The 16,202-nt window shown below is 38.6% G+C and overlaps 1 protein-coding gene across 1 annotated transcript; it reads left to right on the top strand.

The window, feature by feature from the left end:
* Nucleotides 1–1,096: 1,096 nt before the first annotated feature.
* ptk6b (PTK6 protein tyrosine kinase 6b) lies at nt 1,097–15,803 on the top strand. The gene is made up of 8 exons (XM_084553180.1): nt 1,097–1,621; nt 6,870–6,991; nt 8,454–8,617; nt 9,010–9,169; nt 11,329–11,490; nt 11,913–12,094; nt 12,185–12,338; nt 14,027–15,803. Exons 1-8 carry the CDS (start codon nt 1,194–1,196, stop codon nt 14,206–14,208), a joined length of 1,554 nt encoding a protein of 517 aa, XP_084409306.1. The 5' UTR covers nt 1,097–1,193; the 3' UTR covers nt 14,209–15,803.
* The last annotated feature ends 399 nt before the right edge of the window (nt 15,804–16,202 follow it).

Here is a 16,202-nt window from a genome sequence, read left to right as displayed (position 1 = left end):
ATCAAAACAATTTCCAGCAATTACAGGTAAGTAGCTGGTCATTCACTGTCCCTAGTCATTTGGGTTTCAGGTGGGCTTCACCCACCTGTCATTTTGAACTGAAGAAGCTACTTGGATGAGTAGAAAAAAGCTCAGGTCAAGTTCAGCTATCCTTGCTTTGGCGTGTTTTTTGGATATAGTGTTGTAATATCTGAAAATCCTCCACAAAGCAATCTTCTAACTAGAACATGTAGAGTTACAATAATTGGCTCAGCTAAGTGCAAAAAACTAATGTTATAGTTCTACACTCAGTTTGGGTGAATCTTGCTGTGCTGGTTTGTTTTCTTTTCACGGGTACTGCTATTATGCAAGAACAGTTGGTATATATAAAAAAGTCATGTGGTTGGACAAAACCTGCTAATGCAGTTTTTTGGAAACTTGTGAAAACAATTGAAGGCTATTTCTAGAGAAATGGTCCAGACAGGGAACTTTTAAGTGTTTATGACTCCTTTTAGTATGATGTGACTCCTGATAACTTGTTGTTGTTCTTGGAAACAGATGTAGTCCAAACAGGTCACTCTCTGATCCAACGATACATTTTGAATACCCAGGATGTATTACAACACTGAGAATACGTTCATCTTTTATTTAAATGTATATACAGTATATATACAGTATATATATATATTTATTTATTTATTTATCTTCCACAGCTTCCTATCATTGTGTGCTTATGTTAGCCATTGGAATTGTACTAATATTGATTCCTACATTATTCATAAAAGTTCATTGTTCCAATAGTTGTCAGAGTCACTGCGTTGAGTTCTGAAGCATCTCGGCCATGAATCAAGGATTTCATTAGATTTTATTTAAGAAAGTATACACTGACTGTATTTTATCCATCTCAGCCTGTCAGCAAACAAAGTGCAATAAATTGTGAGACCCATGACGCGCCTGTCAGATCATAGGCGGAGTTCTCACTCCTTTTATTCATCATAAGGAAGTTACTATGAGTTCTCCGTGCGCAGTAGGCACACTCTCAGTAGGACTAACCCAGCAGCAACAGTTTCTCTGTAAAGCATACCAAGGATTCTTAGCGCCCCGTCCTCTTCTCTCTACCTGTCTGACAGGTGTAGTTGGCTGGCTGGGCTGAGGCGCACAGAGGCTGAAGGGGGCTAAAGGCGGCTCTAAACAGGGCTAGTACATGGTCACCTATGGGTGAGTGTCTGCGGAAAGCTTGCCCGTGTCTGGAATCACTATGGCAAAGGATTTTCAAAGAGAAAAAGCCTGCTCCCGGAGTAGGAGATGGTAGCGGTGGGAAAAGAAACAGCTGTTTTGAAGATGACAGCGGCGAGGAGACTCGGGCGCAGAGCCACACGCCGCCGCAGACACCGTCGCCGCAGCCACCGTCGCCGCCTCCGCAGAAAGCTTCGTCAAACGGCTGCATCTACACGGCGCTCTGGCCGTTTGACGCCCGACACCAAGATGAGCTGTCCTTCCAGGAGGGGGATCTGTTCAGTGTGGTCAGCCGCACCGGAGACTGGTGGAGAGCACGGAAGATCGACAAGAACGGGCGCGTCCTGGACACCGGGATTGTCCCCAATAACTACCTTGCGAGAGCTGAATCCTTGAAAATGCAGCTGTGAGTAGCACATTTTATCTAAACACTACTCTTTAATCATCCACTTCATATATGATAGAGTTACTGTGCATTTCACTTATGTTATGTAAAAGTCATAAAGGGTGGCCTTGATTTGAAAGCAAGTCATAAAACATTTATCAAGTGGTAAAAATGAACTTTAAGTTCCATAAGACACTTTGTCCCTGGCACATGTCGTGCTCATGGTAAGACACGAGTGAACACACATGTGAAAACAGTTATCATTTAACATCATTAACTTTACGTTTTAATCCAGTTGATAAGTACAGGGTTTAAATATGTTTTATTTACCGTCTCCAGCTGCAGCCACATTAATCACTTTATGTCTTATCTAGTAAGTGTGTACAATCTTTCTATTACGGGCAATTAATTCAAATGTGTGATTTATGATGTTCTGACTCATCACAATATGTGGGACACAATATTCCATTCAAATGATTTATTACAGAAAATAATAAAACATTAAATCAGATGGATGCTCCTCTACTGCTGGGCTCAAGCTGCTCAAGGCGGGCTTGAAACATACATTTTCTACTTTTATTCTATAATAAACCACGTTTAAAAGAATGTTCCACAGCGCTGAACTCAGGCTTATTTACTACTAACTTTAGTCTCACAGTTTCACTGCAGAGCTCTAAGTCCAGCTGATGGGTTGTGTTAATTTGTTCCTTTTTAAAACTGTGCTTTTAAACAGTGACTTGACAAAAGACACAAGTCAGGTCAAATTCCTGTAGTCAACCTGCAATACATTTGAAATGTGGTGCTACTGGTTGGACTTGTAGTTGATCAATAACAACAATATTGATCAAATACACACACCTTCAGTCTGTCAGCAGATTTTACTTCATACATTTACTTTCAGCTTGTTTACAGCAGATAAATCCTAGTCTGATGTGGTCACTTTTTTATTTGTCACATTTCGCCTGCGACAGAAACAGACAGATAGTAGTCTTTACAACTTTTGTCAATCCACAACAAAACACCTTTATCTTCAATAGTCAAAACTATGACAAAGTTTTTTTTATATATATATATATATATCTTTCTGCATCACATATATCCAACCCAAGCTCTCTGTTGTATGCAACACTGTGAGAAATGTCAAGAGCAGCTTTCATAATGTCAGTCCCATGTCTGTGTTTCTCTTAGCAGTGATGCAAACTGGGACGCAAACACTTCGACAGTCAGCTTCACCACTTCTTGTTTTGTCATTCTCTCTCTGTTTATTGCTTCAACAGAATGGGAAGTGTGCCGCACGGCTATTCCCATCTGTCAACAGGTGCTAGAAAGCTGTTGTCGATTATAGAGTGATTTTATTCTGATTTGGCACCCAATTGAACACCTCAGTATAGAACGAGAAACTGATTCATATCAGCTGTCAGTCAGCTGGAAGTTTGAAGATGTCAAAGCATTTTGACGTGAAAACAGACCTTTCTTCTGTAACATGTTTGAGGAATCTTAAACATAAAATAGCCACTGTGTTTTCCGCAGCCGAATTCACAAGTATGTGCACATATCTCAGTCAAAATATAAACATTAAACCCAAACATAAGTGTGAAGAGAACACACCAAACAGGACTAATGGCAACACAGTCACAACTTGTTCTAAATTGATATGAACCTTTAAATCATGTGCAAAAATGAAGTTTATTTACCTCACCTATGTTTACATAGACAATAGTTCCTCAGCCTGACTGAAATCATTCTGATGAGAGATTCCTACTTCAGCTTTTAATGGACCCAAAATAAAATAAGATATATGTGTTTAAATGCCACAAGTCAGTAATCCCGTCAGAAACTTTTTGACAAAGTGGTTCTGCCTGCTGCAGTGGAGCGTAAAAATCAGTCAGAAATATAGCAAAAGAAGTTGTTTCCTAACTTGGACAGCACTGATTTCATTAAATAGAAGAAGATGATCAAAAGGAGCCATGTTTTAACATCGCTGCCAACACTGATTCTTCAGTTCACATTTCAGTTCCATACAATTTTATTTATATAGCGTCAATAACAATACAACTTGTCTCAAGACATTTTACAAATCCCAGTGCCTGAAATCCCCACAGTAAGCACTAAGGTGACGTTGGAAGAAGCCTTGAGCAGCAGACCACTGAACTGTTTTATCATACTTAAGAATCACATTTGGTTTCTACTCATGGTAATAGTGCAGTGGGCAAAATGCCATCACATTTTTCTAAAAACTACGACAATACCTTCAAATAGCTCGTAGTTTCTGACTGATATTTCAACACATGAAGATGTTGTCACCCAAGATAACAGACTTCCCCCAAGCAGGTATTTTGACCTGTCATAGACGGGAAACAAGTTTTATTGGGCCTTCAGACACATGTCCCAGTCAGTGAACTTGTGAACTCACCTGGATGATACCAATTAAAAGACAGAGTTTGTGTGGGAGGTTGACATAAAGCAGGTTAATGAGATCTAGACCAACATAACAGACTTCAGATAGTTGCCCAGTTGTCTAGTTCTTTAGTAAAAACACAACTGCGATGAATTGCTGGTTGAATGATTTGTGCAGACCTACAGCAGAGCTAAGATGGTAACTCCAGGCTCTAAAAATGTTTTGCCCTCTCATTACTCACTCTGCTTAAAACAGGAATTATTAACTGTGTTTCATTTTTAAAATTTGCTGCAACTTGTTACCATGGAAACGTGACTCTTAGTTCAGAGGTAGCCTTGGGGAAAGGTGGCTAAGCTTAGAAGAAGTCTGTGTTTATTCTTGTGAAACTGTCTAAACTGACTTTAGACGGTTGCAGATTGGTCCAAGGAACAGGAACAGAGCAGGAACTCATCAGATATTGATGGTGAATACTTGTTAGGGAAATTCTTTTATCAAGAATTACAGTCACTGGAGTCTCGTTTTAAAGTTTTACTTGCAGCAAGGAGTCAAGTCAAGTCAAGTCAAGTCACGTTTATTTATATAGCACACTTAAACGCAATGTAATTGACCCAAGGTGCTCACAGAAATAAAATATATACAGTAATAAAAACAAAAATATAAATGACAAAAAAAAGTAAATAAAACATAAATAAATGGAAATACAAAATAATAATAATAATAATAATAATAATAATAATAAACAGATTATGATTGTAGATAAAAGAACATATGGTTACTGAAACTAATACTACTAGAGAAAGATGTACAGCAAAGTTAAAGATGCCAGTTAATATAATACTGAAAAGAAATAGAAATAAGATAAATAAACAAACAAGGGGAGAAATTAATGGACATTATAGGCCAAAGAAAATAGATGGGTCTTTAAATTTGATTTAAAACTAGTGATGGTGGGACAGGACTTAATTTCTATAGGGAGATTATTCCAGAGTCTAGGGGCAGCAACAGAAAAAGCCCTATCCCCTTTAGTTTTTAGGATTGCATTTGGGACTGAGAGAAGATGTTGTGAGGAAGACCTCAGGGGCCTAGAAGGACAGTAGGGACTTAAAAGGTCACAGATATACTGTGGTGCCATTCCATTTAGGGCTTTGAAAACAAAAAGTAAAACTTTAAAATTAATTCTGTATTTGACAGGTAACCAGTGGAGTTGGGCCAGCACAGGACTTATGTGCATATGTTTCTTTGTTCCAGTAAGAAGCCTTGCTGCTGCATTTTGGACTAATTGAAGTCTAGCAAGGGTAGATTGGTTCAGACCTAAATACAGAGAGTTACAATAGTCCAGCCTAGATGTAACAAAAGCATGGATTACAGTTTCTAAATCAGTATATGACAGCCAGGGCTTTAATTTAGCTATTGTTCTTAGTTGAAAAAAGCTTCCCTTAACCACACTACTGACTTGCTTATTGAAATTCAAAGAGGAATCTAGGAAAACACCTAGATTTCTGACCTCACTGTGGCAATTTACAGCCAGTGGCCCAAGTGCATTTCTTATCTTAGGAACAGAGCTGTGTGGACCAAAAATAATTATCTCTGTTTTCGACACATGCACTATAGCAAGTACAGAATCGACTGCCAATAGTAAGAGACAGCCTCATTGGAATCAGTTAGTCATAACCAGTGTTGGGCACGTTACTTTTAAAAAGTAATTAATTATAGTTATTAGTTACTTCTCCCAAAAGTAACTGAGTTAGTAACTGAATTACTCCACTATAAAAGTAACTAGTAACCAGGGAAAGTAACTATTGCGTTACTTTAAAAAAAAAAAAATTTAAATTAGATTTTCTTCTGAGCGTAATGTACACTTCACATGTACGTTCTTGCCTTTTACATCAATGAGGTTAAAGTAGTGCCTATACTTCCACCTTGAAAACGGCAACTTTACCTCTGAATGCTCCAGTCTCGCCATTGCTGCAGTTTATCTCTGCTATGTGCGATCACTTATGCAGCTACCGCCCCCACCCCACCCAGAGGAAAAAACAAACAAACAAAAAAAAACACCTACGCAACTCTTGTGGCTTGCTGACAGCGCAAGTAACGACCACATTTAACTGTCGGTAACGGTAACGGCGTTGTAATGGAGGAAATAGTAATTAATTAGATTACTCTTATTTTAATGTCGTTATTCCCATCACTGGTCATAACAAGGGAGCTGAAGCCTGTGTGCATCAGTGCCTTATCTGTGGGACCTTTCCCTTACTATCACTATGAGAGTGAATATCTTTTCCAGTAGTTTAACTTTGTATTTTTCCATCAATACTGTTTGCTATACTTAAACTCAAACTACCGAGTCAGTACTACAACAACAACAAAAGGGCACACATACGCAACAAACTTGTCAGCAACAAAGTCCAAAAATAAACTGGAGTTATTGTTCTGCAGCTGACGAGCTCTTGACAGTCTAAACTAGACAGAACAGGTTGTCTGATAAGCCAAGAGGAGTCAGTGCAGTCTCTCCAGTCCCAACACTGCTTGTTAATAACTTTTAGCCTCAGGCCACCATTAGAAGGTTCACCACTGTAACATCCTCATTGTTACGCCTATTCTGTTTTTGCACGTGACATCTTTTCACATCTGTAGATAGCAAATTATGCTCTGCAGCAGACATTTGTACATTTTTGTATTAAATTTGATTCTGGAGACTAGATGCCTCATGAAAACTTACAAAGCTACAAAGAGTCATCTCAGTATAAAGAAGGTTTCAGAGCGTATTATTTAATCTTTACACCTAATTTCATACACTGATGTTTAAAGTCCAAAACAATACAACCAATTCCTGCTAAATCATTTTCATGACGTCTTTATGTCTTGATCCAGATGGTATTACGGGACAATGAATCGCTTCGAGGCCCAAAGACACTTGATGGGACCAGGGAATGAAGACAGAGCATTCCTCATTCGGAACAGTGAAAAAGAAGACGTCGGATACGTTCTCTCAGGCAAGACGGGGATGGTGGCTCAAAATGACAACAAGCAGCGTATCATGGGTTAAAGTACAGTGAGAGAAGCAGCAATTTAACCTCTGAAGTATAAATATTATTCTTTAGATTGAAGCAATTTGTGGACATATCCAAACAGTTCAAGCAGCTACATAGAGGTTTCCAATATGCATTCGCAATTGAAATCTACAATTTGTCAAGCAAATCTGGGAACTTCCCAGACTGAGGACCAAGGACAAGACCATAACAACCCTGCTGATGTGTAGATACTAAAACAGCTGAAAATCAGTCTTGTCTTTATTTAGTGACTGCTTGGCCTAAACTCAAACCCAACATAGGATCAGTGTCTTGTTGCTTGATCAAGCCCCCCAAAAAATAACCTGACCACTCCAGTAATTACAGCACTGATCCGATACTTTGTGTTGTATCTCTGAATTGTCAAAACTCTTATTATTACAGTATATAAGAAATTTGCAGAGCATACATGGAAGATATCGACTTCAAAACACGTAGTTGTGCTAGTGCCGCTTATTCATTTTCTGGTGGAAGGATCTCCACCGAGACAAAAGTTATCTTAGCACAAAGACTGGAAACAAGAGCAACGAGCTAGCGTAGGTCTGTTGGATGACACAATGCTCACTCATCAACATTTCTTACATGTAAAAAGGACAGCCACCTGTCATCTCAGAACAGGAACTAATTGGAAAAATCAGCCAATGCTAAGACGCAGCCTGATACATGCGTTGCCGCCAACAATGACAAAGTGTTTCTTACCATTCCATTTGTATGCAGTCAGTCTCACCTACAATTTATTATTGTCACATTTCAGGCATTTAACTGATGACCTTACAAAGAGCAACAGCTCAAGCGTAACCGCTGCAAATGTCACTATTTATGTTTTCCATCTTTTCTACTAACCTGCACCTTTCAACACAACCCAACAGTTTTCAGTAGAAGAATTCCCCAAAGGATAATTTTAGGTCACTACAGCTTGGACCTCGTTTATTACAACTAATTTCCTCTGGAGACATTTCTGTGAAAAAGTCTGATCAGACTGGAAGATAAACACTCCAACAGTTGATCTTCATTATCCAGCCAGCTTTATTTGGAGATAAAACTTAACGTGTCAGTTATAATGTTTCACAGTAGGTTTAATAATTTCACCATCCACATTATTTAATCATTTGTTTTTCATGTGCTGCCAGATTACTTTATCACTAGATTTCAGCAATGAACTAAATAAATATAGTGTTATCATATTTTATAATAAATGGAGCAGTAAATTGAATATGATTACCATTATACGTTGTTAAGATAGTGACTGTATACAGCAAATGTGGGGATACAGAAAAGAGGCATGAGATGCAGTAGAAGGTTGAGCCAACCAGGAATCAAACTTGAAAGGCAAGTGGATGGTTTCATTTTTTTTTTAACAACTACTTTTTTGTGAATCTTTCTGCAGTGAGGTCTGGCAAACAGGTGAAGCATTTTAAGATCCACCAAGTAGATGACTCTAGCTTCCACGTTGAGCACAAGCACCAGTTCTGCTCTCTGATTGACCTGGTGGAGCACTACTGCGTCAAGAGCCTCAACAACACGGGCCCACTGGGGAATCCCTGCAAGAGGGTGAGACAGGATATGTTGGTCATCTGTCTATTAGCTCTTTTATTTGTTCGTTCCTCATACTGTATGTTTGGTCATATGAAAACGCTGAATGGACTGTTAATAGTGGTGTCATAAACTTTTTTTTTCTATTCTTGGTATTTGTATTTGTAATCTTTGTTACAGTGTTGTCAGTGACAACGGTTCTGTGGTGAAAGCTTCTCCCAAAAACATTCCAGCTGTTGTCTCAAATGTCACATGTCAAGCACTTACCATTGAAAGTTTTTGCTTGCTATAATGATTCCTCAAGGCATGCAAATTAAAACTATAAAGTGTCGTCAGTATATGGAACAGAATGTACGTGCTGTGTCATGTCTCTTAATGACATGCAAATGTGTGTGTGTGTTCTCAAACAGAAAAAGCCCAACACCCTAGATTTGAACCATTTAGGTGAGTGGGAGCTCCCGAAAGAGGAGTTCACCCTGGAGGAACAGCTGGGCAGCGGCTACTTTGCTGACGTCTACCGGGGACGCTGGAAAAACCATATTAATGTCGCCATCAAGATCCTCAAAAGTGGTATTTGATCAAACACTTATTCCACTCATTGTTTCTGTTTGCTCAGACATGTTTTTGGGGAAAAAGAGATTTATTTTATACAACAAAAACATCACTTGAACTCAAAGAGCACACAGTAATCGGGTAGTGATGGTTGTGTCTAAGAGCAGAGAAGGGTCTATAACTCACTGCTGGTGCAGGTATAATGCAGACTTTTACCAGATTTATAATCCACGATTTATTTATTGACACAAATGCTGTCATGAATGGGGAAATTACTTATATAGCTATAAACCATTTTGTGTGCTAGACTGTAAACATGTTTAATTCTGCCGTGAAGTCGGACATTTTAACACGGAGCTCTGTGGGGACTGACTCACGTTTGTGGACATTAGAAGGACACATCAGTTTCAAGAACTTCTGCTAAGGCTTTAAAGTTTCAACTCCAGAGGTTGCAGCTTGGTTTTAGGTGGCAGTCACACAAAAACTATTTTTCAAGACTTATGTCCAATGCTAGCTTCCTGCAGGCACACTCCTTCATACGAACTTAAAACCAGCCAGTAAGTACGATTTCAGGTTACCGGGAACTGCACTGATTATTGTGGTTTATCTGTAATCTAACACTAAGCACTGTAGATGGCAATCTTTTGTTCTCACTTCTTCCTGTGTTCATACAAAGCTGAAATAAATCCACCATGGACCAACCATCTTTCCCAAAATGGCACAAATATCTCTAAAGTTAACCTTAAAATAGCCTGACTCAGAAGATCAGCTACACCTATTTATGCCCCAAATTATAAATTTATAATTTTATTATTATTATAATCTGTGCATACTATACAAACTAACAAAATCAAATATTGTCACTTACACATTTATGGTGAAACTGGGTGTAGTTTCACTGGTAAAGGCAGATTAAGACTGAGGAGATATTTCTAGATCCACCAAGGTAATCCCCATCCATACCGAACTGGAAATACAAGCAGCCTGGTTATGTGTGGAATTTAAGTGACACACTCACAGACTGAATTGTGCAACTTCTCTTTTACCCCACAACAAGAAATGTTTTTAGACTGACTAACACAATGACTCTTTTATATCACTGGAGAGAAGGGGAAGTAAATCATTTCTACAGTAAACAGATGTAGACTGAAACTTAGGGACCAGTTTCAATTATGATTCCTATTGCCTCTAGATCTCAAATCAGTTTCTATCCATTTGCAGCCATTTTGGCTCCAAATTTAAATTTCCCTTTTTTTTTTTCTTTTTTTTTTTTTTTACCAAATGTGAGGTATCGTCGCTGTCTGAAACCTTCATCTAAGAATTACCATTAGGAGACTGGTGTGACAGAAGAATGTCTGTAGCTGCTTGTAATTGTAGTTTAAACCAAGTGACATGAACTAGACGCGACTTCAGTCCTTTCATTTCTATTAGCTGCTACAGTGATGAGCTTTGGGGCAAACACGTTGGAGAGGGAACGTAATTTAGATATTCAGCTAATCAGTTAATGATTGACTTTATGAGAGTGTGACGGCAGGCTAAACGGACATCAGGCTAAACAGGAAAGAGATCACATGGCTTGGCCAGGAGTTTTATAATCCTGACAGGAACTTTTGACTGCCATTCTCAAAAAGTAATAATTATGATGCTCACATAGCGTAGTTCTTTCTCTGTCCATGACACGCTCGATATCAACCTTAGAGGTGATTTGTGCATCTTTGCTGTTTTGGCCACATCCCTCCTCTCATATACCTCAGACTGGAGCTACAGGTTATTTAGGTCTAGCATTTAAGTCCACATTCTTCTCTCCTTAGTGGATTTGGACTAAAACGCAAAGACTGTTCCCACTTGCATGAAGTCAGACTGCTTACTTTGCACAACACACTGTCTTTATAGCAATAACAATATCATTTCTATTCTAAAATCCCTTATAAAGCAAACTGCCACCTAATAAACGCAAAAAACATTGCTATTCATTTGTTCATCTCTACAGTTAGTCTCCTTTTTTGTCTTTTATTGCTATAAATTATCTTTAGATAAAAATAATCAAGAAATCAGTGTGGTTTCCAACTGTTGCTTCTCTAGGTCATTCATCCCCTGTTCCTCTTTTCTCTGTTCCTCCTTTGTTTTTCAATCTGTGTCCCTTCGTTGCTTCATTTTAATTCCCCCTCTCTCTCCAGACTCGGAAGTGAACCACCGTGAGTTTAACAGGGAAGTTCAGATCCTGAAGACTCTACGCCACCGCCACCTCATCTCTCTGTTTGCGGTGTGCACGGCCTCAGCTCCATACTTCATCATCACTGAGTTGATGGAGAAAGGCAGCCTGCTCAACTTTCTCAGAGGTAAACCTCAGTTGTCTTGTTCTTTACCCTCACCCCATGAGCACACTCAAGCTGGTCCAAAATCTGTTAACAGAGGAACAATAAATCGGTCTCCACAGCTTCAGCTTTCTCAAAAAGGCTCTGTTCTAATTGATGCTTTGTGGCATGTAAACATATATCTCATTGGATGTTTTTTTAAGTATTAAGTTGGAATCTCTAATCAAAATTATTTCTGCAAGTATAAGAAATCTTAAATCTAGTCTTTGTGTAGTGATAAAGGAAGGGACTACAGCAGTGAAAATGACAACTACATAGTGATGGGATTATAGAATGCAAATACAGTTAATCTGCTTTTGTATAATGAAATAAAATGATGATAAGTATTATTTTTTTTGTTTCTAGTCTTATTCTGGTTGGTTTCATGGTGTTCCCTTCTGTCTCAGGTTCTGAGGGACAGCAGCAAGACACTGCATCCCTCGTTGACATGAGTGCCCAGGTGGCGGATGGGATGTCATACCTGGAGCAGCAGAACAGCATCCACAGAGACCTGGCAGCTCGAAACGTCCTGGTTGGAGAAGACTACATCTGTAAGGTGGCCGACTTTGGACTGGCCAGAATCATCAAGGTATGTATGTAGGGAATGAAGACGGGTTTGTGTCATCTGTCATCAAGACGGCTGATTTGTCTGATTTGACTTCACAAATTTTTAATTCAGGAGCCGTTCTACATCACAGAGGATAAAAAGATTCCCTTCAAGTGGAGCGCTCCTGAGGCCATGCAGTATGGAAGGTTCTCCAACAAGTCAGACGTCTGGTCTTTTGGCATTTTGCTCTATGAGATTATCACGTATGGAGGAATTCCATATCCAGGTTAGTGGAATTATATGTTTTTGATTTTGTGTAAGCTGCTTTAAAAATATAACTTTTAGCACTTTTATTCCATGCTACATGAAAATCCTTTGCCCCATGTTGTCTTGGAGAAACAGTGTCTCTATCAGCACAGTTGGGACAAAGCACAGATCTTTATCCGTTATCCAGGTGATTGTTAAACCCCTTTCAGACAAGCTCTGGAGATCCAACAGCACCAATACTACATCCGCTTTCACACTAGGATAAAGCTATAATGCTGCCAAGATGTGTCTTTCATGACCAAACGAGGGCGATAATAAATAAATACGATATAAATTCTGTTCTGATTGACAGTTGGTACAAATTGTATTCACCCCCTTGGATAGATGGATAACAACATATAAACAATATAAAAAGAATGACACAGATACCACCCCAAGAGGGTGAGAGGGACATTTTTATATATATATAGATATCTGGTACTATAGATGTGTAGATATTGTGTACAGTATATTGTAAGATATAAGATATTAAATATATAATGCTGTATACAAAATATACAGTAGCAGCAAGCAATAGCACAGCAAACACAGTCCAGTTGGTTCCTCACAGGGAGGCATTGTAGAGTCGCATGGCCTGAGGGACAGACAACCTCCTCAACCTGTCCGTGGTGCAGGACAGAGACAGCAGCATTCCTCTTTGAAAAACTGCTCAAGCTTTGTCAGGTTGCACAAGGACTGGGCATGAACAACCCTTTTCAGGTCCAACCACAAATTCTCTATTGGACCGAGGCCTACCTTTGACTCAGCTGCTCCAGAACATTCACCTTGTTGTCTTTAAACCATTCTGTGTAGATTTTGCCGTACGCTTTGGATCATTATCTTTCTGGAAAACAAATCTTCTCCCAAATTGTATATCTCTTGCAGACAGAGTGAGATTGTCCTCTAAGATTTTCCTATATTTTTCTGCATTCATTTTACCCTCTACCACCACAAGCCGCCCAGAGCTTGGAGTGTTCTTTTGTCTTCATGGTGTAAACTGCATTCAGAAATATGGATTAAACAGTGACAACTACCACCAATTGGCTGGAGGGTGAATACATATGAAATCATTCATTTTACAGTATAGACTTTTAATTAATGTTACTCTGTAGAAGTATTTTTTTCACTTTGACACCAAAGAGTGTTTTGTAAGTTTATATAAAAAGAATAATAAAGTAAAGAGCCAAATTATATTAACCATGATTGCATTTAGAAAACCAATAAAATAGGAAAACATCTAAGGGGGTGAATAATATGTATAGACACTGTTTGTTTTAAGAGATCTTTGTAGTGTTCAACAGCTAAGTTGGACTCTCTGATGAGAGTTGGTTCTGTAACTACCTCCCTACCCCACTTAGACTGACAGCAGCAATGAGCACCCCACATTTTCCTGTGAAGTCTGGTAAAGGTTTAAAAATCTGTGCTTTTAAAATGTAATTGGTATATTCCTGTGTCAATGGGAATGATAAACTACAACCATGTCCATCTGTAAAGTGTGTTCTTTATTAAGTCTCAAACACATGGGCTCCTTTGTGAAAGTAGCATTTCTGGACTGAGAAAGCCTGCAGGTGTATCTTCAGATATTTTTGTCAGAACACATGTTCAACTGCTCTTCACCACTTCTGTATTTGTTTTCCTCTTTTTGCCTACTTCTCTGGTCTCCTTCAGCTTTTAATAACCAAGAAGTGTACCAGCAAGTTATAGATGGATACAGGATGCCAGCCCCGCACAGATGTCCCGACTTTCTGTATAAAATCATGATGAAATGTTGGGATGCCGAACCAGACGATAGGCCAGACTTCAAGTCCCTCAAAGACGAACTGTACGCCTTCTCCTATAAGCTTGAGTGAACCTGGCCTCCTACAGTACTTACTCAAAACCACACGGGGGCAGCAGAGAGACTGTAGCTTTCCCCCGAGGACTCCTTCAAAAGAAGAAAATAAAAACTTTTTTTTCTGCAAACCTGTAAAACCTGATGCATTTTAATCAGTCCAGTAGGTCTACACCTATCGTTTGTTAACTATTTCAGTCATTTTGTAAGAAAGGATGTAAGAATGTTGCCAGTTCCTGTTCATCCACTAAGATATTTTAATCTTCTGTAACAATACACTGAATAGCTTTTGGCTTCAGTCTTTAGTTTTAAAGCTCATTTTTCAAAACTCTAAGATATTTACTTGACATTTTCACTATTTCCTTCCTTTCCTGCATTATTGAACAAACAATTAACTGAAGCAGTAATTCACTGCTTTTATGCAAAAAAAAATAAATGTTATTAGAAGCAGTAATAATTTTCTAAACTCATTGTTTGGTGAAGAAGGCCCACCACTGTGCCTTCTGATTATTTTGTCCTAAAAAATCATTGATCAATGAGCAGCTCTACATTTCACACTTCATACTTTTTCAATAATTGTGTTATATTTCCATATTAATAAAGAGATTGTTTATTTTTAAAGATTTGCCCGGCGGTTTGCACAGGCAACAGGAAACCATTAAAAGGCATATGCAATAAAGTGACTATTAGAATAATCTGAGAGGTCAGGATAAATTTGATTTTATTTTCTACACTTTATCTTGCCTCTAATACATTTCACTGTGCATTGTACTATGTATAACTGTGCATGTGACAAATAAAACCTATCTATCTATCTATCTAATTACAATCCAGATTGATGAAGTTTTTCAGGAGCATACAAACATATCACATGTTCTCCATCCTTGAGTTTTGCTGCAGGCTGACTTCCGTAATACTGATGAAGATCGTGTGATGTGATGAAGTGCTTCTGAAGCATTGCTAAATGCACACTGGTTTGAGGCAAATTACTTGGCTTGAATTCATTATTAGTTGATGATTTTAACTCAATATAGGTAAGGTGTCTGCAATGTTTTCTGCGGCCTGCAGGAGGCAGCATAGACCCAATATCCAGGCACTTCCCTGACCAGGGATCACAGAGTGAAGGAATCATTGCACAAAAGGTAGTCTCTCATGATTCACCTATTTTATTAGAAAGCTCACCCTTTCGGTATTTAAATCTGACTCAGTCTTGATGAATAACATTTTGTTTCTTAGGATTCATATTGAAATTACATGTTTGTACCAACTATACTATACTATATTATACTGTACTATACTATACTGTAACTGATTAACTGAATCTCCAGTGGAACAACATGCCTCTTAACCACCTGATAGCTTATCAATGTACCCACCTCACACAAACACCCATAAACTCAATATGCAGGTGAAACAGGACTGTATGTACAGAGTTTTAGATTTTTTTTTGTATTCTGTCTGTTTTAATCCCATTTTTCATGTGCAGTTCAAGTTTATACATAATGTGATGATACTAATACTAATGAATAATTGAGGGCATGTTAGTTTCTAAACTACAGAACCTTCCTTGTGTGTTGCCATAGTGTGGTGTGTGTGTGTGTGTGTGTGTGTGTGTGTGTGTGTGTGTGTGTGTGTGGGTTCCCCCGGATGTGGGAGGGTGTTACATTCCCTCCTGCCTCTCGTCTGCTCCTGAAGTTAACTGGGTCAGCAATGCTGGATATTTGACTGCCATATTCTCTTTAGCTCTGCTGTTCAAGTTCAGATTCAAACTGTTAAACTGTCTGTTTCAATGCAAGCATCCTGAATGCCAATAGAAACGTAAAGTACACTGTTATCATTTATTAAAAACATTGTTTATTTCACAATTTTCGATCTGATGTACTTGTAAGACTTCGTGTCGGTTGTTTTGTCTGAGCAACAGAGCCGACCTGTATTCAGGTTGAGTAACTGGAAGCAGGCTCTTAAATGATCAGTCTGAAAGCAGTTTGCAGACAGGTTTGAATATCTGGCAGC

This window comes from Chelon labrosus (assembly GCF_963514085.1).
Source record: "Chelon labrosus genome assembly, chromosome: 10".
In the NCBI taxonomy this organism is placed as follows: domain Eukaryota; kingdom Metazoa; phylum Chordata; class Actinopteri; order Mugiliformes; family Mugilidae; genus Chelon; species Chelon labrosus.
Note: the sequence above shows the minus strand (reverse complement) of the source record. Positions and strands in the feature narration are given on the sequence as shown.

Bases quoted from the DNA above. Each gene is read 5' to 3' on its own strand.
- ptk6b (XM_084553180.1), top strand. From the start codon at position 1,194: ATGGGTGAGTGTCTGCGGAAAGCTTGCCCGTGTCTGGAATCACTATGG. The intron at 9,170-11,328 runs GTATTTGATCAA...CTCTCTCTCCAG, and splicing joins CATCAAGATCCTCAAAAGTG to ACTCGGAAGTGAACCACCGT. The intron at 12,339-14,026 runs GTTAGTGGAATT...GGTCTCCTTCAG, and splicing joins TGGAGGAATTCCATATCCAG to CTTTTAATAACCAAGAAGTG.